The sequence below is a fragment of the Plectropomus leopardus genome, chromosome 1 (genome assembly GCF_026936395.1).
Source record: "Plectropomus leopardus strain MGB_pleo_1.0 chromosome 1, ASM2693639v1, whole genome shotgun sequence".
NCBI lineage: Eukaryota > Metazoa > Chordata > Actinopteri > Perciformes > Serranidae > Plectropomus > Plectropomus leopardus.
Window position 1 is genome coordinate 36,694,850 of NC_142176.1, and position 26,975 is coordinate 36,721,824.

Sequence of the window (26,975 nt, forward strand, 5' to 3'; positions counted from 1 at the left end):
GTTTGCATGTTCGCCCAGCGTGGGTTTTCTCTTGGTTCTCCAGCTTCCTCCCACAGTCCAAAAACATTCGGGTCACGTTAACTGGAAATTGTCCATAAATGTGAACGTAAGCATGAATGGTTGTCTGTCTCTATGTCTCAGCCCTGCAATACTCTGGCAACATGTGGGTGTACCCCACCCTTTGCCCAAAGTCAGCTGGGATAGGCTCCAGCCTATAAGCGGTACAGCTAATGAATGTTACATTCAAGCCCTTGCAAAACAAGTTCAAAGAGATTGTGCCTATGGTCAAGAGGGGAAAGCTTTCTGTAGTTTACGGCGTACTGGAGTTGGGGTGTATGGTGGCGACTTTACTGTATTGAAAGTGATGCGCTCCTTTAACCAGCCTGATCAAAAGGGGGCAAGAAGGAATAGCGCCGGAGCAGCAGCTACGAAACACTCACATGGAAAAAGTTATGGGAGTGTATCCTAAAAAGCCTCCAAAAAAGCTTCTGGGGTGGATGCTCCTGAAACACGCTCCCGGGAAAGAGACGGTGGTGGGCTTGGCAAACTTACCTGCAGGCATACTCATGAGCAACGCTGAAGTACCAAAAACTGCCATTCCTCTTATGGCCACTAGATGGCTTCAAAACAAGTCAATGCCCACAGACACCCACGTTAAAATGGCCAACTTTACAGCAGAAATGAGCACGCTAACAGCCTGGGGGTCTGAGCCAGGAGATGTCGAGGTGCCTATTATGCCATCCATTATTTGTTTTGTGTAAATGACATACTGACATATTATCGCCTCATGTAGTCGAATGTATTTGCAAACAGCTACTAATTTCCCATCCGACGGACACACAGTGCCATTAGCAATCGCTTGGTGTTTCTGGCGACGTAAATGTCAGCCCAATATTCACTTGAATCCAAACACAGGTTTGTCGCTACAAACAACCACTCTCACATACACATATCTATTTGATATTAACACAAAATTATTTTTTATATCAGCTTTAAATTCAGTTATTAAAGCTTTGTGACCAAGTATGTACTGAGCAAGGCATTTGAGGAAGTGCTGTCTGGTGGACAAACTGAGTTAACACTTTATAATGAGCTAAATCAGACGGTAATTGGTCTGACTTATTCTTCTAAGGGAAAACAGAATAAGGCAAAGACAGACAACTTTAAAAAAAAAAAAAAAGAAGAAGAAAAAAGGGTGACACCCCTTTCTTTGTCTAGACATTTCTATCTGTTTCTTGTCAGTAATTGTTTTGTTGATGTGACCACTGTGCCTCCATGCACACCTCACTGCTGCTTCTGGCTGTCTCTGCCCTCCCTCTTGCTACACACACAACCTCCTCTGTCTTTCTCCTCCTCCTTTCATTCACATATTCGCTCCCTACCCTCCACCCTTTTCCTGCCTGCCTGCATCCTACCGTTCCTGCTCCACACTCTCCTCTCTCTCTCTCTCTCTCTCTCTCTCTCTCTCTCTGTCTCTCTCTGTCTCTCCTCCTCGCTCCCCTCCTACCGTTTGGACTGCAGCAGTCTCTCCTCAGCCTCCTGTCTTTCTCTCAGCAGCCTCTGCAGGTGAAGGATCTCCCTCTGGTAAGAGGCTGTCCTCCCCTCCGCTGCCTCCTCCAACACTGCCAGTCTGGTTGACGCCTGCCTCCGGTACACCTGCACACACACATACACACATAGGAATGAGATGTGGAGTGTTGCTATGAAGGAGGTGGATTTCAATGAAGGACAGCGCAGCAGAGACAACTGGAGTGGAGGAGGGGGAGTCACACACACTGGGACAAGGTGAGCAACAACACAAACACACACACACTAACCTGCAGATCTTTTATGGAGAGGCTGGTGTGGGTGCGTCTGCTGCAATAGGTGTTCACTTATTAGAGGTGTGTGTGTGTGTGTGTTTCAGACCAAAATTGAAGTGGAGCTGGAGACCAGAAGTACTGCAGCACACACACTCATACAAGTGGAATACATGTTTGTTGTTATGTGGACTAGTTTGTCTCAGTTGGTGCAGGGTAAGTCTCGGCAATAAAGCAAAAGGAGGGTCAGTAAAGTAAACCAGAAAAATAAATGCAAGAAAATACTTTGAGAGACAAAGAAAGGCAGAGCAATACAAGGATGCACAATAAGTGACAGAGGGTGGATACTGTGTGCTGCTGCTCTGCATTTGGAGATTTAGTGATGAGAAAAACAAGGTCTGCATAAGGACAAACACTGTGTGTGTGTGTGTGTGCCCTCTACTTGTGTGTGTGCATTGCAGTTTATCACTCTGTCTGCTTGATAAAGGTTAAAGCAAACAAGTTGTTTTCACCCTTTCACTCTTAATAATTATGGGTCATCCTGTAGTTGTCTTGTCTGGATTTGATTCTAAGCCATTTTGGACAGAAGCAGTTTTGCAAAGTGTTTTGTGTTTTAATACTGATGATAGATTTGATACTGGTTTATATATGGCTGTATTTCAGAAGCTGTCCCATCCCTTCTTTTAATCTAGTAATTATGGACAGGACAATCACGATAATCAGGACTTGTGAATTGTAATTATCTAAACATGATGTGTTCATACAAAGCATTTTTTACCCCCAACTGCTCCTGCCTGCTGCAACCACAAAGCATTGACAACATGGCTTCACTTTCAAAAAAAGCCCTTCAGAAAAGCGCCAACACAGGTCAAGTGCTTTTCTGTTAGCCAACCAATCAAAACCAAGGAGATAATCATATTTTTCCCAACAACAAAAACATGGCATAAGTACATGAGGAAAAAATGCTCATTTAAAAAAAAATATGTGCTGTTGAATGGGCAGAGGGATAACATACAGGGTATCAGGTAGCTAAAATAAAACATTTCTAATGAAAACAAGTGGATAAATTGCTTTTTTTCATCGTATTACCTGTACTCCTACTACTAACAGTGTTGTATGGGAACTACTTTTTAAATATCCTTTGGAATTACATGAACTTTATTACTTCCTTAATGACTGTAAAGCAATAATAAACATTTCCTATGATTTGGTCAATGGTTGGAGATTTAAATATATGCACTTGTTAAGTGTTTGACAGTTATGCAATTGCTATGCATTTTCCCATTTCTTTTAATTTTACTGTATGAATGTTTGGGCCTCACTTAAGAATTAGTTTGTTCTTAAAGAGGCCACCTTAAGAAAAACAGGGGGGAAAAAAAGAAAAAAAAATAGCCAGGAGTTGGAAATTAAGAGCATGTCAAAATTGTTGATAGCAACTCTATCCCAACAATTTTTAGCTATGTGGAAGAAGTGCCCACCTCCTTATCTAAGCCCTTTCTACCAGAAGCAACTATTCTGTCATGCTCTCAATTTTCAGCTCATTATAGAATTATATCAGACCAACATCAGTAAAACTCTAACTGATAACAGTACTATATGGAGCTCAGTGGTATTATTTGTATATCAAATACTTACCTGGTGTTACCTTAAATTGTACAGAAAACTTGGTTGTGACATATAATTTCTGAACAAATATGCACAGATGAGCAGCCAGTTCAATGGCACTATCAGGCTGTACTACTTGTATGGAGAAATGTTTTAAAAAGTAGGGTTTCAGCCAAAAAAAGCATGTGTTTGGGAAGTATTGACCATACATTTGGATAAACTAAACTTGCATTACACTGCAAGAGTTGTGTTAGAGTTTGTAAAGGAAGGTTTTGATATAGTTTTGCTTTTGTTAAAACGCAATCCCCATTTACTTAAATTCATCAAGACTTTTCTCATGTTTTTGGATTCTCCGTTCACTGTGGAGGAATGCGGTAAAACAACTTTTTCTTCAAGAATTCAAGGTAACACGGGGTTAGTAACTGATACTGAAATCATTATTTTAAGGATGAAGTATTCCTTTAATGTCTTTAACAGTCAGACCTTGACATCAATGAGTCACGTGAAATAAATGTACACCACTTTACCCTTCACCTGAATATATAGTTTACAACATTGTTATTATACTGCACCTATGTCATCCATTAAATCATTTGGTAAAGGGCTTTGGCCACTGTAGATGAACTCACTGTTTCTGAATGTACAGGATGACAGAATGCCAGGTTAAGGTTCCTAAAAAGCTTTTTAACCATAAAGTGCCTTGTTTCATCACAGACACAGTCTAAATATGCTATATGACACAACCTGGATTGTTTTAGTTTTCTTTCGTAACCCTTTGAAATCTAAACAAATTGGCTTGATTTCTTTCAAAAACAGAGATAAGGAAATTAGCAACTTAACAACAATAGCTAGAAAAATGAGTAAAATTATATAAATTACATGCAAATTAGCACAGATAAATTGTAAGAAAAAGTAAAAACAAGCAAACAAGGAAATTCCCTGGAAAAAAAGGGCTTTTCCCTCTTTTTTAAAAAAATCTCATCTTACTAATTTCTTTCATCTCTTACCATGTTTTTTTGCAGAAATCAGACCAATTTGTTCTGGCTTCAAAATGTTATATTCCTTGTAAAAAGTGTTTGAATGCAGCACAAGAAAACTGATGTCGATCCAGGTTCCACAGGGTTAAGATTAGCTCTATACTGACCAGTACTAATGTTGACACTGGTATATTTAACTGTTTAACTGTTTTGTCACCTTAAGGTGCGAAAGTCTGTATTTTAGCAAACAAGCATTAGAAGTTTCAAGCACTGAATATATATAAAGTGCATCACCAGGTCAAAAGTGGAAAACATTTCAAAAGCTGTGCTTTTCATTCATTGACTTCTGCGTAGCTGTAAAGCTTAGCATGCTGTGCTCGACAGGCTAATCGGTTTCCTCAAAGTTGACAAAAGAGGCCACAAAGTGCAAGCTGTATTTCAGCGTGACAAGACAATATGCAAACTGTGAGTTAGGCAGTCAATCATAGTGTTGTAAGTAATGTGTCTGACTGATGAAGTATCTGACCTGGATTTTATTTATTGACTTCTTACCAAACACTGTGGAGTGCAGGCTGGTGTGTGTGTGTGTGTGTGTGTGTGTGTGTGTGTGTGAGAGAGAGAGAGAGAGAGAGAGAGAAAGAGAGCAAGAGCAAGAAAAAAAAAGAGAAAGAGACAATGTCAGATGACTCACAATGCAATTAGATACAGCTCAGAACGACACAAGTGCCACAAAGAATCTAATTAGGACTGATTGAAAAAAATGATCTACATGTAACTAAATCTAAGCACATAAATATTATTAATATCAATATAGTGTTAATAAGTAAACAGTATTAATATTAGTATCATATTGTATTGTATCATATTGTACAGTAATGATTTTACACATTTTTCACCCTTTAAAGAGCTGGGCAGGACTGGCCAATTAACCCTGTAGAGGTGACACTCTCACCTCTCTCCTACCATCGCTTCTCAGCAGAAGAACATCTATGTGGTTATTAGATGGCAGCATATGTCATCAGCCACCACCCTGCTGTACTCTGACGTACTTAGTGGCCAGCAGCTATGACAGGCAATTTTCCTTTGCCCCACTTGTGGCCAAAGATTGTGACCTTCTAGATTTCACATGGTCCTTACAAGTGAAAGTCTGACTGATTTCTCAGTGTTTGACATCACTCATTAAAATACTTAATCAAACCACGACAATAATTTAACCAGCCATCCTACACTGTTACAAAGCTTCTTACACTTCTTACACCAGCATCTTACACTGAGAAAGCTATCAAAATGTCTTAAGATAACCAAATTAGTCAATATATTGAGCAATATGCTATGACTAGAACTTAACAGGTTCATTACTTCATGTTGCAGCTTGGATATGTTAAACATAGTCCAATGCTTCATTCATATTTTCTTAATGTATTCACATATGTGGTATTTTGTTGTAGTTTTATGGGGGAAATGAATCACCAGATAATGTGTAATCTTTTTTAAAGTGACAGAGAGATTAAAGACATGGGGTAGCTTACAATTTCAAACATCTTTGCCAAAAATGTTCAGGATGCACTCAATAAAAGTTTGAGAAGCTGAAAAACAGCAGGGTGCCCACCTTGTCTTAGCAGAGTGGCTACTGTACAAGGCCCTGCTGACAAGTGGATTCTAAAAATTCATTTTATCCAAGTCTAGTTCCATCTAAGCCTTCAGTATGGGCCTACTGTCTCCCTAGTCAGCATGCAAATTCCTAGTTGTGCCCAGTAATGGATAGAATTGGTATTTTTTTCGTTGGAGAACTATAACCTGGAAAGCAAAATGTCTTCAAAGATGGGTCTGAATCTCCATCAACCCCCTTAGGAGTCAGGAGGGGGACAGCATCAGCCCAGCTGAAGCACTGACATTTAACCCTCACAACATGCTCAGCTGAGCAACGCTAAACCAATGTATCCCCCCCTTCTAGCTGTAGCCAAGAGGCTGGCTGACCTTCTCCACACAGTAACAACAAAAATACTAAAAATTCAGAGCAGACTCGTTTTAAACACGAATCCAGTGGGGTGTAAGTTGCATTAAAAATGTTTTTTTTAAATTATTATTTCAGCACAAAGTATGCTGGTGTTGATTGTTTGAGGTGTGAAAGCAAACAAACCAACCACAGGATTCTATGAGAGCAGATATGTGGTTTTGGCATGATATTAAAAGCTACACTACCAATAAATTCATCTGCTCATCGTGAAATCTGTTCAGGGGTGATCTTATAATGGATCCGTATAAAGTAATGTATATGACTTATTTATGCAAATCATTTGGTAACCATGGTACCACTTTCACACGTCGAAGTGGGTATTTTCCTTGATTAACAGGTCAAAAGCTGTTAAAACTGCTGTGCTTGTATCCACACCAAGCACTTTGTCAGTTCATTAAGTCCATTAAAAAGAGTATGACAGAGATCCCACAGTAATGAGCCCTGAATCAATTTTGTACAAGATGCCTCCTTTTCATCCTGTCCCTACCTGTAAGTCATTATTCATAATATGTGGCCATTTGAAGTCTATTAATAGCCTGCTAATACTATTTAAAATCTTTTAATTTCTTTGCAATCTCTTTGTGACACCACAGAACACAGATATACACATCAGGAGCACTAAGGTGCTGCTAAACTTCTGACAGTCACCTGAATTTGACAGGAGTCCCGAGGATGCAAGAATGCAATCATCAACACTGTCCAGTCAATAAGTTACAAGTCAGTCGGTTATCTCCTCTTGGTTTGTTTGTTAAACATTAGAGTGAATAAGAAACCGGACCAGAACCAAAATGTAAAAATGTGCTGTTTTTCCCCTTTGGTACAGAAAAAAAATGAAGCGAACTGCGGGTCTGATAGCACCCTTAAGAGTTACAATACAGCTATATTGTATGTGAGCATCAGCTTTCCATGTACATGTCAGAATAACCTCTAAATCTTAAAATCATTAGAAGTACATTTCAATCAGCCAACTCACGGCTATTGGTGGTGCATGTTTGATTACAGATTATCTGTCTCACTTTGTGCTGTGTGACTATAGTGTTTCCAGTTTCAGAAAATATGAAAAAATTGATCCTTAGTGTCCTACTGCCAGTTCAAAGCCAACCATGAACTAGTGCTGCCATGTGTCCTGCCTTATGCTGAAATACAATTTGTGCTATAGCCAATAGCTGTCTGAATGCACAGTAAATCTTGAGCTTGTATTAAAGGCTACTGTATATACACCCTCCCCTGCTTTTATCTATCAACCTGCCATTATTCTAAGTAACACCTCGCAACCTTTCACTTTCTTTCTATCTTTTATCTCCTTTAGCTACTATATTGTACCAGTAACTACTCATTCTTATTTTAACAATACATCTTTACACATCCATAAAATTCATACTCACATTAAGATAATATATAACTTCACTACAACAAACACTAACTCACAAGTCTGTCCAATTCATACCATAGCTCTATATAATAATTTAATCTCTTAAGTAACGGACAAAACAAATCACTTCTCTACATCCATATCCAGTCTTCAAGAACAGAAAAAAACTACAGACAAAAGGTCGTGAAATAATATGCACTTTTCTTTGTGCAAACAAATACGATCTTAAATTTTTGTAAAAACATGTATTACTTTCAGTAAAACATTACCTTGATAATGAATTTCATGCCAACATCTTTTGACATTAGTAATGAACTATGATGTGAGCCAGATGTGAGGCAGAGGTCATGCGATCTATGTGCTGCTGGTTGTCCTTTATTGTATGATGGAGTGAAGGAGGAAGTCAGGTGATATAGTATAAATCACGGGATGGACGGGTCTAACAAACATAGGACTTTGACCCTGGCAACCAGGAGTCCTGTCCTGTGTAAAACCAGGTCAACAGTCAAAGTTGAGTTATTTTAAGCTTTGTACCAACATGACGTCATGTCACGTCACGTCACGTCACTTCTGTAGTGCAACCATAATTTTTTTTTTATAGCCAGCAGGAACACTAATACATAAGATATCATAAGTAATGTGTGCATAAAATTCTGTAAAATATCATATGGACTGTTGCATAATGATAGGTTGAACCTGTAACATATTTAAGTTACTTCATGTTATATTTGACCAAATCAATGAACAATAATCTAACTATGATAACACAAATGCTTGCACTAATCATTTGGTCAAATAGCTAAAAACACCCCTTTCTCGAACTGATTAAGTCAAAAATCCAAATGTTTAAATGCCCTGCAACTAACTCCATTCTCTCAGCTACAAGGAATCATTGCATGTATAAACAGACTGACCTTTTCTGCTGAAATTGTCTGCCATTTATCATTAGGTAATTGATATGTCACATAGGGCAGGTAGACCTCAATGACACAAAACCTTACACTACACCAAATCTTACTGCTTTCAATAGAAGACAAATGGATACACTGGATGGGAGCATTGTGAAACAAAAGAAGAGAATATAGGGATCGAAGGGATTAAACTGGTTCACCTGCTGAAGGCACGCTGTGAAGCAAGAGGAAGTAGAGCTGGAGCTGACGGAACCAGCTAGATATTGTATGTTTCACTGCAGTGGTTGCTTACTAGACAGCTTGCTGTGGTAGATAATGTAAGACGGTGGCAGCAATTCTTAGTTCCCAGAGGTCAACAGAAAAACACTGTGGTTGTACTTGTTGACTTCCAGTGGCTAACCACCGAATGATAATAAACTAAAAATATACTGGGCATCTCCCTGTGGCCAAGAGCAGAATCCTGTTTGTATCTGGGCAGCTCCAAGATGTAAAAATTTAAAACTTCCTAAATGAGAAGCAGGGTGGGCTTTGAAAAAGAGCTCTAAGTGTCAGCTATCCTTTCTTGGCTTAATAAAAGTTAGAAATTATGACATTTCTCCCTCCAAGGAAGGATCTGATTTGCCAATTCTCATAAGACCCTGCTGTCATGCCCTTCTAGTTAAAGATCTCTGACTTTTGCTCGGAAGTGAAGCTCTTGCGACTGGGGCGAGTCCACAGGTGTGAAGAGGTTTTTTGGGAGTTGGCTTGCAATGGGAAAGGATAACTCTATGGGGTTAGTGCCATGAAAGAAATAAGATAAGCAGGCCTTTTTTTGGCTGCTAAGTATAAAAAACTTCAAAGAAAAAGCAGCATTTTTGCCAATACTACACAAACACAGGCATTACACACACAAACATGCAACCTCCTTTGGTAGAGAACTGGGAGGACAACACAGCCGACCGGTCATCAGATAAACTCAGCTCTATACTCAGGTGTGTCACAAACATCTGCCATAGCCAAGGTCAATGTCACAGTTAGTTCTGGTCATAAATAAGTTAACAGACACATCCATCTATGGAGAATAACTGAAAACAAACTGAAAAACACACTCAGGCACATAATTCATACTTGAATTATAAAAATCTTGTTGGAAGGTGAAACAACGCAAATGGCTAACATTGGCCTAATTGTGGCATGCTAGTGTTTTGTTGGTCTATAGTAGGACTGAAGGACTTAAATCATGTAATCATAAACTCCATGATAGTTTTCTTCCGTGTTTACCCATTCTGGTTGATTTCCTATTTTTTGTTCTTCTCTTCTCTGACATGAACATTTTGAGGTGAAGGTAGAATATCTAAGTAAATGGTTTGACACCTGTCTTGAATTTATGCTTTGTATTTCTGCAGTGCTAATAGTGTTGACAGATAGCAGACGCTTACTGCCCAGATATGCTGTTACCGTTTGTGTTCCACATTTTGATTAGGGAACAGGGAGTAGCACTGCCATCATGATGAGGACACTGAGGTTGTTGTCACTGTGTTATAAAGCTGGCCAGCTATCTGCTACTCAAGCAGAAGCAGCAATTAGACAGGGATGTGCAGTACATGAGACCTACTGCCACACACTTGGGGCTCATTTACATAGAAAAATAGATATGTCTGTTTCAAATGTTGTAAACTTCACTGTCCTCATATTTCCATGCATCCATTATGACAGCATAGATACAGCCAACAAATGGCACTGGAGGCCGGAATCAACAAACGACAAACATGGCCAAATGAGGCAGCGTTGTGAGGCCATTAAAAACACTGCGATGTGGACAGAGAATTTTTTTCACTGCAAAAGCAATTCATTCCCTTTCTGCAATTTTTTAAATGTCTAATTTTTGAATATCTCACACAAACTACGCTACACTGCCCCAATGAAATTAACGCAGAGTAAAGCCTGACAGATACTGGATTTTTGGGACCAATGCCGATATAGACATTAGGGAGTAAAAAAATCCAATATTTCTATATCAGCTGATATTACATTCCATTATGCAATGCAAATATCCCTTAGGTATGATCATCAGATTTTTGCAACAAAGACATGTAATAGAGGCAGGATATTTGACGGCTTAAAAATAACCATTATTTCAAAAAATGACATCAGTGCACCCAAACAGTAAACTTCATTGGGAAATTAAAAATAAACGTTTCATATCAAGCATATTGGACAACATATAAGCTGATATCGATATATCACTTGGGCTCTAACGCAAAGTATGTAAGTAAGGCTCCATCCATGTCCGTATACGTATGTAACATTGAATATAAATTAGCCCGAACAGTAGCAACAGGACTACCATCATGTTTGCACTGCAAAATATGGAGGCTAATTTCTAAAAGCCCTTTGTCTTTTGGTACATGGATGGGGTAAAAATATGCTCTGAAAGTAAACCTGCAAAGACATATAAGGAGAACATGCCAACACCACAAAACAGCTAAGTTAGCTTGAAACCCAGGACTTCCTTATTCTGAAGAGCAGTGATCAGCCACCCCACAGCTTTCAAGAATTTTTTTCCGGTTTATTGGGCTTGTTCTGACAGGCCACACTGTTAATATTGGCTGGATCAGCTAGTGGATTAAAACTCTCAGCTGACTCTCAGCTCTCATTTGTGATTTTGTGACAGTGTCACAGGGGCCTATTTCTGTGACTCCTGCATCTATGCTGGAAGGACTGACTGATGTCTCCTCAAAAATGAAACAGCAGGAGTATAGTGATTCCAAAACAGTAATGAGTCAACTGCTCAGATTATATGCTGAAATTCAGATTCAGATTCACTTTATTTTTGCATCTTATCGTATTAAAAATACAAAAAGAGCAAAATTCTTGGGTCTTGCCCCCTTGCCCAGCACATGATGTCCCACACAATACAATGCTATTGTGGATACAATAAAAAGTGCACAGTATAAAGTGCATTACCAAAGTGATTCGCACATTACACTAAAAGCAATATTAGAATAAATAATGTTCCAAAAAGTGTTAAAATTAGTAATTATCATAAGAACTATACTAAAACCTAAATCATTTGACTTCATAATCATAACAACAGAATCTTAAAATATGTCAGTAAGCTTTCCGTGCCATTTAACCCCATTAACTCATTATACAACTACCTTATTGATACACAGAATATAACTACTTCAACCCTTTTGTATCCTGAATGCTGTAGCTTATCTAAATGTTTTAGAACCTATGTCATGTTGCAGCAGGGTATGTTTCATTAGTGATCACTTTTTCCCTGCCTCACACTGTTGTGCGTGCCTGGATTAAATAGCAGAGAGCCTCCTAAACTGAGCCATATCCCTAGACATATAGTAATTGTTGCTTACACTTACACTTTGACAAATGTTGTCCAGACAGATTATTTTCAGAAACACGTGTCATTTTAAAGCCACACATCCATCATTGTAACAGGTTTACACGTTTTTCACAGATCAATGTGCAGAATGCAGAGCAGAGAGACCATAACTAATTATACAGCAGTGTGTTCAGATAAATGTACCAATCCACCAAATGAAGCACAGATACCAACTGTTCTATCAAAGATGATTACTACTTAGGCCCCAACCCTATTTACCCTAAACCATCTTAATTAGACAGCTCTGTGGCATGAGTTTGAAAAGTTTAACAACAAACAGACTTGACAAATGTTAATAGACGAGATCTGTGCACAAATAATGAGTGGGTAGAGGACTTCTGCAAGTAGCCCAATATTCAATGGCCAGATATATACATATATTTGGTGAAGAAACATATTGTGTAAGCTCAGTAGAAATTACGAGCATACCAGTCACTAGATGCTAATGACCATGTACTCTTTGGTTATGTGCAGAACTTCAAATACCATTACACAGACTCAAGAGATTTGTGTTGTGAAATTAGAAATCCTCCTTAGCTAAGGTGAAGAAAATATAACCACTATGTATGGGGCTTGGTTTATAATTAAAACAATACTACCTAACAGAAAAAATGTACCTGATTTTGTGTTGTTAGCTTGGTAGATTGCATAGTTCAGAGCTTGATGAAACTGTTTTCATGCAAAAGTGAATTCTGCCTCTGTCTTATTGTAACACAAGCATATTTTATCATGTCCTCCAGTGGAATTAACTATTATCACACTAAAGACTTCCTTGCGATCACTTGGATCAGTCAGAGCTGATCAGATGATCAGATCTGTATAAAATAATGAAAGGTTCAATTTCACTTTCACTTTGCTTGGTACTGTACTGTTCCATCTGTGCCCAGAGAATGCAGAAGAAAGAGACGCAGCTCCAAAACTGGAAAATCAGAGCTGTTGCTCTGAAACAATCCTGATCTTGTCAAATATGACCTCTAACAAACGAACATGCAACAGCCAGACAGTTTGATGCTAACAGTTTGGTTCCATTTTTAAAGCTTGCTGACTTATCGCAACAGCTGGTGGAAAATTCTGCTTATGTTGCCAACATGAGCGATTTTAATGTAGCCAGCTGTAAAAGGGACTATTGGTTGCTTGTTATATCAATGATCTAGACATTATTGCATCTTTAATATCAAACATTAGAAGTGTGGGCATTATCTAAATGGCTTCTAAATATACATGCAGTCAGATGTATGAAAATCTTAAGTTTTACCAAAATATTGTTGCAAAAGGCAAAGTTCTTGTGCTGTTATTTCAAAGTATACATAAAGACTGATCAACTGCAGCTTATTCTAGTATGTATATACTTTTGTTATGAGAGCAGTTTACCAAAAGACTGCTTTATGTTTACGCTTAATTGTTGTGATCAAGAATGAAAGATCTGCCAACAGCAGCATGAAAATAATCCTCTGGATCAATTCAGAGATGCATCACCAAGCAGATATTCTGACATCAAAGGTCAAAGCTATCATCAATAATCCACACTGAAAGAAGGAGACAGAAGAGAGGAGGGGACAAAGGAGCACATAACATAAGGGATGGGGAAGATAAGTGTCCCATCTTGCTTTCCATATTGTAAAGGGACATTTTACAAATCGTGAGCCAAACACACACACACACACACACACACACACACACACACACACACACACACACACACACACACACACAAATGTGCAGCCAGCTAAGAACTGTGGGGTGCACAAGGAGCTTTTTTAAGAGGCATGTGTTGTTGGATGCCTGCTGTAAGTTTGTCAGTCAAAATGCTGTGATGGCAAATTGTTGACACATGTAAGGAAAATAACTTTTTTTTTTCAAAGAATGAATATAACATTGTCAGTGAAATCAGACAAACTCAGACTGCAAATCTTAACCCCCAAGCCACTGAGCAGAACTCACCAGCTAAAAGCAAAAGTAAATGGTGTTTTGTAGAGGAGAACATAAATCTACTAACCTATTTCCCCTTATTAGATGCTACAAATGCAGGTAAACACAGCATTTCATCTAGTTCATCTTGCCAAGATCTATGCAGAATATTGATTGTTGAGTAATTCTGGCTGCTAAGGTGCAGATCCAACAGAGCGTCTGGAGCTCTACAGACTTCTGTAGCTGTGATAACACAGCTCAGACTTTGCTTTTATCTTGATGATCAAAGTATTTTCCACTATGCTGCAAAATATGTTGATCAAAGTACTTTTCTGCTTTTAAAAAGATTGACTTGTTACTGATGGTAGTTTGTAGAAAAACTCAAGGTGATACTTCATTGATTTTCCCGACGGGGAAATTCTCCTCTGTTTCTACCTCCTATGAGAGCTCAGGGTCAGCTGAAAAACAGCATGAATTAAGCTGGTTGGGATTCACAGGCAGACATACATAATGTTCTGGAATACTAGTCCTCTAAACTGAATGACAAAATATGTTGTAAGTAGCTGCCCTTGAGAACTACATGTTTTATCATCTGATGCCCCTAGCACCAGGGCAATATAATTTGTCAGTGCCAGCCAAAATTTTTCTAAGTCACTTTTAAAAAATGTATTTGTTTCATCATCTGACAAAACTATGGTGAAGATTAGGCACAAGAAAGATTTGGCTAGGTTAAGGGAAGATCATAGCTTGGGGTAAAGTATGAACTGGAGCACTTGCTGAAATGATTGATGCTGTCGTTCTTCTGGGGAGGACAGTCTTGTTCTAACTGCATGTGTGAAAAGAGAAACTGACTTAATAAGGAAACAGACAATTATGCACTAATATCATAAAATCCTGAAGTAGTTGCACTCCAATGCATACTTATAATCTAGAAACTTTAATAATAATCTTTACTTTAATAATAAACTTTAATAATCAGCTGATAGTTTCCTAAACTTGAATCACGCTTTGCCTGTTAATTCACTGTGCACAAGATAATGCAGTACGTGATTTTGGAAGTGTATCCTTCAGTATCAACAGCAACACTGCCAGACAGCCTTCTGTAACCTTGGTGTGTCAGGGCCTTTACTTTAAGTGAATTGAATTCTATCTAACTATCTAAAGGTGTTAGGACAAGTTTGCATGTTCTGCGGTCTTTAATTAAAATAAAGCCTTGCCTAAATGAAGAGCAATTCTGAATGACACAAGGCCTGTGAGTTCCTTGACTGACTGTCAGTATGATTTCTAAAAATTCCAATATAATAGGATATAATAGGAGTAACTCTCCAGTGTTTTCAGGAGAACGATAGTAACATAACTGGATCGATAATTACTCTGGAGGACAAGAACACATTTTCATCCTTTCCAGCATCAAGACTTCCTTAACTCCCCTCCAATCAGTTACATAAATGTCAAATGTCAGCTTCTGTCCACCTCTTCCCTGTGTCATTCCTCCTGCATAGTGCAGAAAATAGCTTTCAAATCAATCTTTCACCTTTCAAATTCAACATATTTACCACAAGGACCAACTTATCAGTTAACCTGTCATTAAGTCAGTCAACCAGCCAATTAATCAGCCTGTCAGACAGTCAGTGCACTAGTCAGTGCACTAGTCAACCAACCAACCAATCAGTCACAGCATATATATTTGAACATACATATTCCAACATTAAAGCTTTTGTCCTACATTTCTTCACTCTCCATGTGAAATTTACAACACCACTGCAACTAGTAGACACAGGGTGGTTGATTTATTAATCACATAGTGGTTGATTTATTAATCAAGACAGTGTCACTCCATTGGTTATCCCTGCCTTTGATTATTTATTGTCCTTCTGTCAAACCTCACTACAATTATAGCTCCATTTTCGACCCCAACATGAGCCCTCTGTCATTTATCCCTTTTTCAAGCCTTGATTAGCCAACCGTATCCCTCTTTACCTCTCTACAATCCCTATATCCAGTTAGCCACCTGTCACAGCAGCTTTATAACCAAGCAATAGTATCCCAGGTATGAAGCATGGTTGTTCAGTGGGAGACAGTTCACTGCTAATTGGGATGTTTTACAATACCAATGGATATCTGGGAATTTATGTGAATATCTTTGTCATAGAATCTACAGCAGCCAGCAACTACTGAAAATGAGTAGTTAAGCTAATACGTCAGTGTCAGCTGCAGTTTCTCTAATGGCCACTAAATGGTGTTTCAAGCAATGAACAAACACATCGCCTCAAAGCAGCCACATCCTCAATTATGTATAACTTTAAGCCTGACATTTGAAAGGGCGAGTTATATAATATTTCATCCCCTGTGAGCAGGGAAATTAGCTATAAAGATCAAAAATGTTTTTGTTTTTTTTTGTTTTTTTTGTTTTTTTTACCAGGCTGTAAACATATTCATTTCTGCTGTTAAGTTGGGCATTTTAACACAGGGGTCTATGGGGATTGACTTATTGACCATGTGGCCATTAGAGGAACTGCAGTTTTTCACACTTCTACGTTGGCTTCATTTTTTTAGCCTCGAAGGCTGCCACTTGATTTTACAAACAATATATTGCCTACAGGCTACATTACTCGTAATTAATGCTTTCTTTGTTGTGAGGTTATTAGTGTGATTCCTCACAGGCATGATGCAGATTTTGTTCAGATACCTTTCAACACCAAGCTGAAAACAATTTCAAGGTTGAGAATCTGGCAATGATAAAGAATAGAAAATCATGGTTGATTGTTGAACCATTGCAACCCAGTGAAAACTTGTCTCAAATGACAACTGCTCTGATCTGCTCTGGACCATCCATCTGGTTGGGTCTGCAGAGATGGAAAAGCCTGTGGTGATTAATAGCTTTCCACACACAGTGTTCCCTCTCACTGACTAGGAACCTCACAATGGCAGACTCTGCAAGGTAATTAGTCGACTCTACCTACAAAAACTAATGGCAATATTTGCAAGTGTTCAAAATATATTAACAGCCTCTACAGCCAATTGGGTAGAGGGCATGCCACAGACTCACAACATCCCAAACTCTATTCCAGCAGTGGGCCTTTTTCGACTGCTTTGTACAAAGATTAACTAGAGGTGTGAAATGGAAAAACAGAGGATTGTTGCATGCACAGTAAATGGATGCACATTTCAGCAACTACAAATAGTTAATTTATATTGACAGTTGGTAACAATACTGTAGTGTTAAAGGTAGCAATAAGCCGATAAAAGAACTCCAAAAGAAGAAAAGAATCTTACAAAAACAATATTGATGATGTTTCAAACATTTAGAAGATGTTTTATGAGATAAGTAAGATGTTTTAAGGTCATAAAGAAGTATTTCACTGCTGGAAAGAGGGTCTTTTAACAACACTAGGCTGTCTCTGCAGTATTAAGATGCAAATACCTTTGAAATTAGTACTATATGACTAGAGAAAACAGAGAAGAAAAGACTGTGGCATTCACTTTTGCTTAAGAGGTAGAAAACCTACAACTACCAGAACGCACTGCTTAACACCAGATAAATAAACGCTCCAGTTGGTAGGTGACTTAATGTGAATTCATCCATGGAGTAAGTGTGCAGGCTTAAAATTTTTTTTTTCAACTTGTCCATTTGACACAATTGCGGCCAGCTAACAAAAAATCTTGTAGTACTGTTAAACCGTAACCTAAAAAAATGTTGCGGAAAACATTTGAGGAAAGAAATAGGCAGCAGAGTTCTGTAACAGAATCATATTTTATATTTGATTACCGCTCCATTTACCGTTTTGTCAGCCTCCGTTTTCACTGTCAGGAAACAGCTTGGTCCCACTCCCTGTTCATCTCTCGCTATTGCAGCTTAGTTTAAGGAGGTTTACCACAGTTCATTGACACATATTGTTATGATACAGAACTGGTTCAAAATTGGGAAATTATCCCTTTGAGAACACACACAATTCTTTCTGGTAAAAAAGCTAAACGTGTGTATACAATGTAAACTCCACAGGATAGCTTTAAGAACAACTGTACCCATGTTCAAGTTAATGTTGCATAACAAGAAGCTGTATTTTCTCTTGCACAATCCAAGTGCAGTGCCCTTTATTTACAACCTTTGTTTGTCTGGGAAAACTGGGCAATTCTCCTCCAGGGATCTCTACAGCACAAGTTGTTTTTTTCTGACATCTTTTAGACATGTTTCAGAAGGCTTTTTAACGCAACAGACTGCTGGCTAAAATATTTAACAGTCAGCAAGTCACAGAGAGGCCTGCTGGGCAACTGCCAGTGCAACATTCACCTATTCAATCTATATTTCATGGTCATGAATGAATGAATGAATGACTTTTCTTTATATAGCATCTTCCTGACGGGAGGGGGACTGGTTAATGAAAAATAGAGGTAAAGTAAGAAGTAACAACAGGAATGAAGTAACTGTCTGCAACTATAACTCACATATGCACACAGTGATGTTTTTAGGGTTTTACTGAACCCTCTCCAAACTTTTTAACCTTTACTGAATCATACTTAATTTGACCAAACAGACCTGGACCTGAGGAAAGACAGGCCAGTTTCAAATTCTGCCTCGCTTGGGGGATACACTAAAGAATGCACCTTCACCATCACTTCACCATCTTAGCAAGCATTAAAGTCTTCCTCCAGACATGTTTTCAAGTATAATTATTCTGATGCAAGTTTTTGATTAACAAGGGTATGACAGTTTAAAAAATAAACCTCTTAAAAGGGGCTGGAAGCTGATCTACTCTTCTTCCTCCTCCACCCTGCTCACTGCTACTTTCAGAAGGGTTTCCAGACCCAGACTCAGATGAAAAGTCTGCTGTTTGCAAAAATTGGTGACTAGCAGACATGTAGTTTGGATCCCTTCTTTGTTTATGTTGTTTGTTAGCTTGTAACTGGCAATGGCTGACACAGGGTTAGTGGTTGTGACACATACAATTATATTTGCTACAATGGAGTATTTAGAGAAGGAAGCTCAAGGGGTCAGTTTTACATCCAAAAACTACACACAACTCTACTGTGTTTGCTAATGCTAACTCTACTCTCTGTACTCACAGTGGGAAGGCAAATATTTCCAGTGATGACCATCACTAGGGAGAACTAAAGGCAATGTAGCTTTTCCTCTTTGGATGACTGATCTTTGCCACTTTGGGGTACCTGTACTGGTGTGCCCCTCCATTGACACAAAGTCAGCCCTCGTGAGGAGGAGGCCAGGCTCATATAGACCACACAGTATGTAATGTTTGTTCCTGAGGACAGCCTCCAGCAGTTCCTGGTACTATGTTTGTTGACTCAGCTACAGAAATGGTACCTGCCCATTAACCTCATGCCTGTCAATTGCTCTTGGCACGATTGACAGTGAAACCCACCAACAGTGTGGGGGCTTTTTGGCACACATACCTATGATGGCAATGTTCTAGGGCACACACACATACACACACACACACACACACACACACACACACACACACACACACATAAACTGTCATACTTACATAACAAGAGAAGTTAGTTAAATCAAAGAACTACTGTATATTTGTCTACATATAGCAAATTGGGATTCACATTTTAAGCTCTGCTGCAGGCTTCTGTTTTTCTTCAATCTGAAGAAGTGGAACAAGTCTATCTATGACATTGTACAGACCAGAGGACAAAGCAAGTGTGATCACAACTATTTGACAATCCTCAGGGACACAAATTATATTATGAAAACTATATTTTCATAATAGAATGATGCTGAAATCTCACTACACCTCTTCTCTACCTGAAGATGTCAGTGATCTCGTCTGCTACTGTAAAGGTCTGAGGCAGAGTGGAGGCTCCTTCACCTAAATTCCATTCATGCTTAGTGTCTATGGATACATGCTCACAGCTATTTGACCTTATTAATCATGACTGACAGTTTCTTGCTGTTCCTCCATGGAGGCAACTGATCATTAGGGTTTCCTCTTGTCAGCTGATAATTATGTACGTTCTCTCTGAAGCTGTTGGCATCAACCAATATGCCAGTGTGAGTGTAGTAACTTGTACACGCACTGTCCTGAACCTTGACCCCAGATCTTAGCTTGAATCTATCTTTATGGTTGGTGGGTGATGGCAATAGAGTGCTGTCTTTAAAGGGGCAGTTCACCGCAAAATCAAAAATACACATTTTTCCTCTTACCTGTTGTGTCATTTATCAATTTAGATTGTGTTGGTGTGGGGTGCCGAGTGTTGGAGATATCTGCCAATAAGATGTCTGCTCTTCTCAATATAATTGAACTAGATGGCTTGTGGTGTTTAAAGCACTGGAAAGCAACATTTGAAAAACTCAACAGCAATGTCTCTTTTGAGGAATCATGACCCAGTTACTCAAGATAATCCACAGACCTTGCTGTAAGCAGTTTCATGTAGAAACACCTTTTTTTGTCACTTGGAGCACCATAAGCCAAATGCCATCTAGTTCCATTACACTGGAGAGGAGGCAGACATCTCTGTGACCTATATCTCCAAATTCCAGTAACTCACACCAAAACAACCTAGACTGATATAAGCAGCACTACAGGTAAGAGGGGAAAAAAAGTATTTTTGATTTGGGTGAACAGTCCCTTAAAAGCATGCTGCACAGAAAGGATATGCTTAGTTTTGGGGGTGAAAACTGCGACATCTGATGATCCTTGTGTTTGATTTACTTTTTAACTTTGTTTAATTTCTTGCATACATGACAACTGAGACTCATCAAATACTGCAAATATGTGCATTTTAGGCATGGGTGACAGCAATGAGTCATCTTACAGTGCATCCCCACTACATGCGACCAATTCGCCTCAATTCACGTCCGCCCTGCCACACTGGTCCCTTGTATCCATCCATAATCCCCCACCCCCTTTTCTTCCACAGAAAGTTATTTCCTGAATTTATGCAGAGCTGTTCAGAAAGTATCTGGAGCTGCAGCTTGAGTGGCTGTTTTGATGTGAGATATGTTTTAATTTTTGAAATTGTCATGCCCTCTGGTCCTGCTGCCAGCTCGGTTCGCATCCCAGGTGTCCCAGTATGCTTTGTATGGAAAATCAGTCGCTTCCCAGTACAAAATGAGTGGGACCGGATATCTGGTTGTGTGAAGTCGTGTATAGTGGGGATGTTCCCTTTGAACAGTCAGTGGTCACTGATGGTTTTCAAGCGTCTTTTTTTGCACATAATAATTGCCACCCATCATCATCTTGTTTTTTCTTTCAACTGTTCTGCTTTTGACCTGAATTTATTCATATTACTACTAACTAAAACACTCTTAAGGTCAGTATACACATAAAAAAGTGAATGGCTTTCAACAACGAAATCTCATTGCTCTATACTGTAGTTCCATATCTTAACGGAAAGCTATAAATGGGTTTCCGACATCCAAAGAACAATAAATACATATTTACAAAATCCCTAAAAGTAACAATATCAGCTTAAATTCAGGGACTGGTCATTTTAATTCAGACCTGCAACAATATCCTGTTTACAACAAAATTTCAAATTCACCAAGAAATGTTAAAAGATCAGCTATCCCTACCACCTCTCCCCCAAAGATCAGTAGCATTCAGGTCTCTTGCTTTGTCAGAAAGGGCTCTGGGATGACACCCTGATCCAACTCCCAAACCATAAATCATTCATCAGCAGCAGGTACAGAGAATAGAAGCAGCCAGAGAAGGCAAAGACCTGACCTTTCCCTGCTGGGAAGAGATACAGCAGATAACAGAAACATCAGCCTGCTTCACTGCAATTGCCAACATTCTAGTGCTACATTTTGACTGTGCCTGCTTATGGAGATGTATTACATAAGAATGCACCCTCCCAGTGTTTGCTTGCTCTGGACTCTGTGCATCACAGTGCACTGAGATTCATTACTAACTTCAGTCCCCTTACTCATCACTGTGCCCTGTATGCTCGGGCTGAGTGGCTGTCTTTAAAACTGCGTAGACTTTTTCATTGGCATTCTCTTATTTATAAAGTTGTTCTTGACCTACTTCCAGCATATTTATGTGTCTACATTAAACAAAAACTTGAAAATGGCTATGCTCTCCATTCATAGAACTTGTTCTTATTGTCTATAGCTAGAGTTCATAAGAAGTTTGGGAAAAGAGCCTTTATGTGCGCAGCGTCATATATTTGGAATCCTCCGCAGAAAAGCGTAAAGCTGAACTTTTTGGTTCCTCTCTGCCGTTTCAAAGCACAGTTGCAGGACTTTTGCATGTCATCTTCTGCATGCCAATGTCAGGGAGTGTCTTAGCTGGTCTTTTAATTATCTTGTTTTTATGGTTTTAATTTTAGCCTATATTAACATATTTTGTAGTCCTTCCTTATGTTAAATTTATTTGTGTTTTATATTGTTGCTCTGTTGTTAGTTGTATATTTTTATTTTTGTATTTTTGTTCCATGTTGTCTGTAACTTCTGTTGCTGCCCTTCTTGGCGAGGTAACTCTTGGAAAAGAGATTTTTAATTTTAAAAGGTTATTCTGCTTAAATAAAAAAGTAAAAAATAGCTGAAGTCAAATGTAATGCTGGACTTAATAAGTACAGTACCATTATGCTTCTAACTCTTTTTCTTAAAATGTCTTAATCTGCCTCTGTATTTTTTTGTCCTTCACCAGAACATGACTTGAAGATGAGTTGTCCACAGACTGAGTTAGAGGACGAGTGTCCTCCCCCAGAGGAACTAGAATGTAAAATCTGTTACCAACGCTACAATGCCAACAACCGCAAGCCTAAGATCCTGGACTGCCTGCACCGGGTCTGCGCCCGCTGCCTCATTAAGATCTTGGACATTGCCGACGGGGCAGGCTTCATTTCCTGCCCCTTCTGCAGACACCAAACCGAGATCACAGAGTATGAGATATCAGCCCTCCCTGATGATGCCATCATCATGTCCCATTTGGCAATGCGGGACAAATCCTGGAGCTCCGACCACAATAGGGAGGTGGTCCTGACTCCAACGAGTTTCTCCTCCTCCAGCCCGTCTCACGACTCCTCCAACTGCCTGGTCATCACTATAATGGAGGTGCAGAGGGACTTGCAGCACTCGCCAAGCCAAAATGGCAGCTCTGACGTCTATGCTGAGCAGAGCCTGGACTCTGTATCGATGGGCTCCAATGGGCCGGCTGATCAGGACGCCCTGTCCAAGTTCTGTAATCATGTCCCACGCATCCTGGTCTGGCTGCTGGGTTTCTTGTACTTTGGATCACTGCCTCTAGGAATCTACTTGTTGGTGATCCAAAGAGTGACGCTGGGCATTGTGTGCGTTAGCTTGGTTCCATCAAGCCTGACAGTTTGCCTGGTCTACGGGTTCTGCCAGTGTCTATGCCAGGGCATGTGTGACTGCTCCTCCAGGGGCTGATAGGACACTATCCAAAAACTGGTGGTGTGAGGTTGGGTCAAAGTCAGCTGCAGTAAACAGGTATTTGATGTGTTTTGTGAATAGATGGTGGGCCAGGGGTAAAGATGATGACCTCTCTTACACAGACTTTGCAAGTCTACCTGTCTATTATCTTCATGCAAATAATGGGCCAGCAAAGAAACCTCTAGCATTGGTCCGTCCTTTTGTTAGGCCAGCCGGTTTGACCAGTTTGGCCCACCAGGAACAGAGCCCCTGACAAGGTGTGTTAGTCGGAGCAGCGCCTACATTTCTGTAATGTATTTCTGTAACCTTAATTTGTTCGGTGTTGTGTGTATGACCTAGCCTAACATCACATTTGGGAGCAGACTTTTAATCTTTGACTTGCATATCGACAGCTCTGATAGAGTCCTGGGCCCTCATTTATCAACGCCGTGTACCCAACAAAAATCTTGCACGCAATCGTCTGAATATTTACTACTCTCAGGATGTTTTTAAGTTAATTAACAATTGCATTTAAGCATGATTGATTGACTTTCTTAATTTCCATGTCTTACACACAACATGCTCGAGCCTCATGGATTTACAAGACACCAAAAGTGCAGTTGCACTGGTCAAACATTTCATTATATTTCATTTCATTACATATTTACTTGTTGTTTTACAGCTCAGTCTGAAACAAAATATTCCGCTCTCTCTTCTGAAGCACAAGTAAGGTTTTTCATAATCACCCAGCCAAACAAAATCAACGTAAATGGATGTCATTTTCACATAAAGCACATCCCACATGTCCTTACAAATAGAACAACAAAACAAAAAAATGAAACTCAATTTCACCTAGCTCACATATGACTGGACAATTGCAGGTACAAACAGTGTTGTGGCTATTTTTGGATACCAGTTAAACTTAAATGCACCTCTTAGGCACTAATTAACAATAAAAATACTGCAAATGTTTCTTTTTTTCCCACAAATTTTTTTGTTAGTGTTCATCCCATCTACAAGACAGCATTCGTGGAGGCACTACATGTTACCAAGTAAAAAGTATTTCAAAGATGAACACATATAAATTATGATACTGGTCTTTCTATCAGCTCTAAAAAGCGTGTGGATTGTTTGTTGTATTTTTTGTCGCCTATTTTACTGTCACAGCAATGGCTTTGGGCACAGGTCTGATGAGGTTGTTAGTATTGCTTACTAAATGTGCCCCCCTGTTGTCTCCCTATCTTTCTTTGCCTCAAATGCAGACAATGCTACTCACAGTTGTTGTGTTAAATAGATTTAGTTAATGTGAGGCATAAACCAGATTCATATCTCAGGTTTTTTGATACTCTTTTAGTGATACGCAACAAACTTTTCATTGAGTTCCTTCTTGGGTTGAACATAGCAAGGTTGCTCTGTTGAATTTTGTGGTACCGGTTGTTAAAAGCTAACTTGCCTTGATGTGGGAGTCCTCATGCTGTTAGTCACATGCACATAGTGCCATACTAAAGCCATGTGGATTTGATGTTGAGTAGCACCTCAAGGTTGTGTGCATTATTCATGTGGTATCTTGATTTTGCATGTAAGCGAAAAGCTCCCCTACATGTACCATGCTGGCATATGGAAGAAAGGTCACAATAAACGATGGTGTCATTTTAACATAATTTCCCATGCATTCGCAGGAAAAATGCCATTTTTGATCATGTCTGCTGAAGCTTTAAAGTCCCCCGTGCGAACTAAAAAGTGGTTTCCCCTGTGACCAAGACATACATTTTTGTGTGTCAGAAGTTTGTCTCCTGGGAATTCTTGAACTGTACAGTCATACCCAGCAATGTGTGACATTTGGCTATTTAAAAGAATAAGAAATGAATTCAAAAAGAATTTAGGGTACACATTGAGCATTTCGTTTTGAGAGTGGAATTGTTCACGAGCATGGTGGTTTATAATTTGTGGGTTTTATTAATTCAGATGACTTTGGGGGTTGCTTGGAGCATTATGCACATTTGACAGGAACTGAATTTCTTCACACACATTCAACATTTTCCCCCTAGGAGCCAATTTAGAACCTTTTCTGTACAATGTTGATAACTGAGGGCCCTTGGCTTATAACTTTTATATATATTTAATGCTAAACTTCAGGTGATGACATTTCTCATCAAAATGGATATGTAGCATTTTGGAATGTTAATTCATTTCATGCTAAACCCCTCCTCTATAAGTCCTGCTTATTCTAAATGGACTGGTAAATGGTAAATGGACTGTTCAGGCTCTGACGTTTGGGTTCTATATATCCTTTCTTACCTTTCCTTTCTCACCTTCTTTCTACCACTGTTTCTCTATGTGTCTCCATACCTGCTCCCTCTGTTTTCCTGTGTTTCTGTCTGTGATCTCCTGATCTCCTGCAGCTCTCAGCTTAGTGCCACACTACTGATTACAGAAGCTACAATCAAATAAATGGAGAATTATTTTCTACATTTCTGTTTGTGGACTTATTTTATGTCTGCTGCATGCTTATTTAGTCTGCAACAGTCAACATCACTTTCATCATAGTTCAATCTTGCATTGTTTGTCTTATCAAGCTCAAGGAGACAAGATGCTGTTTTTTTTTTCAATTTCTAACCAATAAAATTACAAAGCCGTGGGCTTATTTGTTATTCTGCTGAGAAAACAAGAGGGACATTTTAATCTCCAATCAATTTCTAAAGTCTCTGATAACCATGGACACTTAATATTTTTTTTACATTTTTTTTTATGTAGCAGATACATTGAAACTTGTTTAAATAGTTTTCAAGTATGTTTCAACAATGCTGTGATTAATGTGTAGCTTGGTTTAGGCAAATTGTTATGGTTAGGAAAAGATTTTTCATTGAAGGTTATTATTATCATTATTATTGGCTTTTTGCCTTGATCAGAGAGATAGGACTGCTTAAGTGTGAAAGGGAGAGAGAGAGGAGATGACCTGCAACAATGGGCCGCAAGTTGGAGTGGAACCTGCAGCCGCTGCGGCAAGGACACTTAACCTCTGTACATGAGGTGCGCGCTCTACCAGTTGCACTACTGGGTGCCCCTGGAAAAGATCATGTTTTGTCTAAAAGTACCCGATGTAGAGGGCACAATACCAGCTGGAAAATCAGCTGATGTTTCAGTAAAAAACAACCCCTTTTCATGGCACTATTCCGGCAGGAAACACAGCAATGTCTCTGAATAAAGCCCATTTTCCACTGCACAAGAAAACCAAACAAAACCAAAAAAAAACACTAACACCCTGACGCAGATAGCTCTGCAGTAGTCTTAGGTAATAATCTTTAACACACACATGAACACGCACAGGGTCGACAGTAGTCTGCAGCTTTGCTCGCCATGCCAAGGTGTCACACCATCCCCCATCCCCTTCACCTCCCTATAGCGAAGTCAGCTTATATACTACTTAAGAAACATAGCTGAAACATGCAAATGTAATATGTTTATGGTTTGCAGAAACGTACAATGGAAACAATTTATTCTAGTGACTGAGCAGAGATTCTCCAAACCCTCACAAAATTGATAAGATGGAGATCTGATGGCACAAGATTAATTACAGTTGTTGCCAAAAGTGATCACTCCAAAATGAGACATTTTCTTTCACAATTAAAAATGGTAACTCAGCAAGGTAGTATTT

The 26,975-nt window shown here is 39.2% G+C and overlaps 2 protein-coding genes across 3 annotated transcripts in view; one reads left to right on the top strand and one right to left on the bottom strand.

Annotated features, from left to right (window-relative positions):
* cep89 (centrosomal protein 89) overlaps window positions 1-26,975 on the bottom strand; it is an 83,538-nt gene that overhangs the window by 19,496 nt on the left and 37,067 nt on the right. For both annotated transcript variants that reach the window (XM_042484220.2, XM_088080878.1), the window contains exon 17: window positions 1,508-1,656. In XM_042484220.2, coding sequence (XP_042340154.2) covers window positions 1,508-1,656 — 149 coding nt within the window. The remainder of the gene's footprint in view (window positions 1-1,507; window positions 1,657-26,975) is intronic.
* On the top strand, window positions 1,552-25,776 carry LOC121941431 (E3 ubiquitin-protein ligase RNF182). Its single transcript, XM_042484237.2, has 2 exons — window positions 1,552-1,785; window positions 22,596-25,776. Exons 1-2 carry the CDS (start codon window positions 1,722-1,724, stop codon window positions 23,336-23,338), a joined length of 807 nt encoding a protein of 268 aa, XP_042340171.1. The 5' UTR covers window positions 1,552-1,721; the 3' UTR covers window positions 23,339-25,776.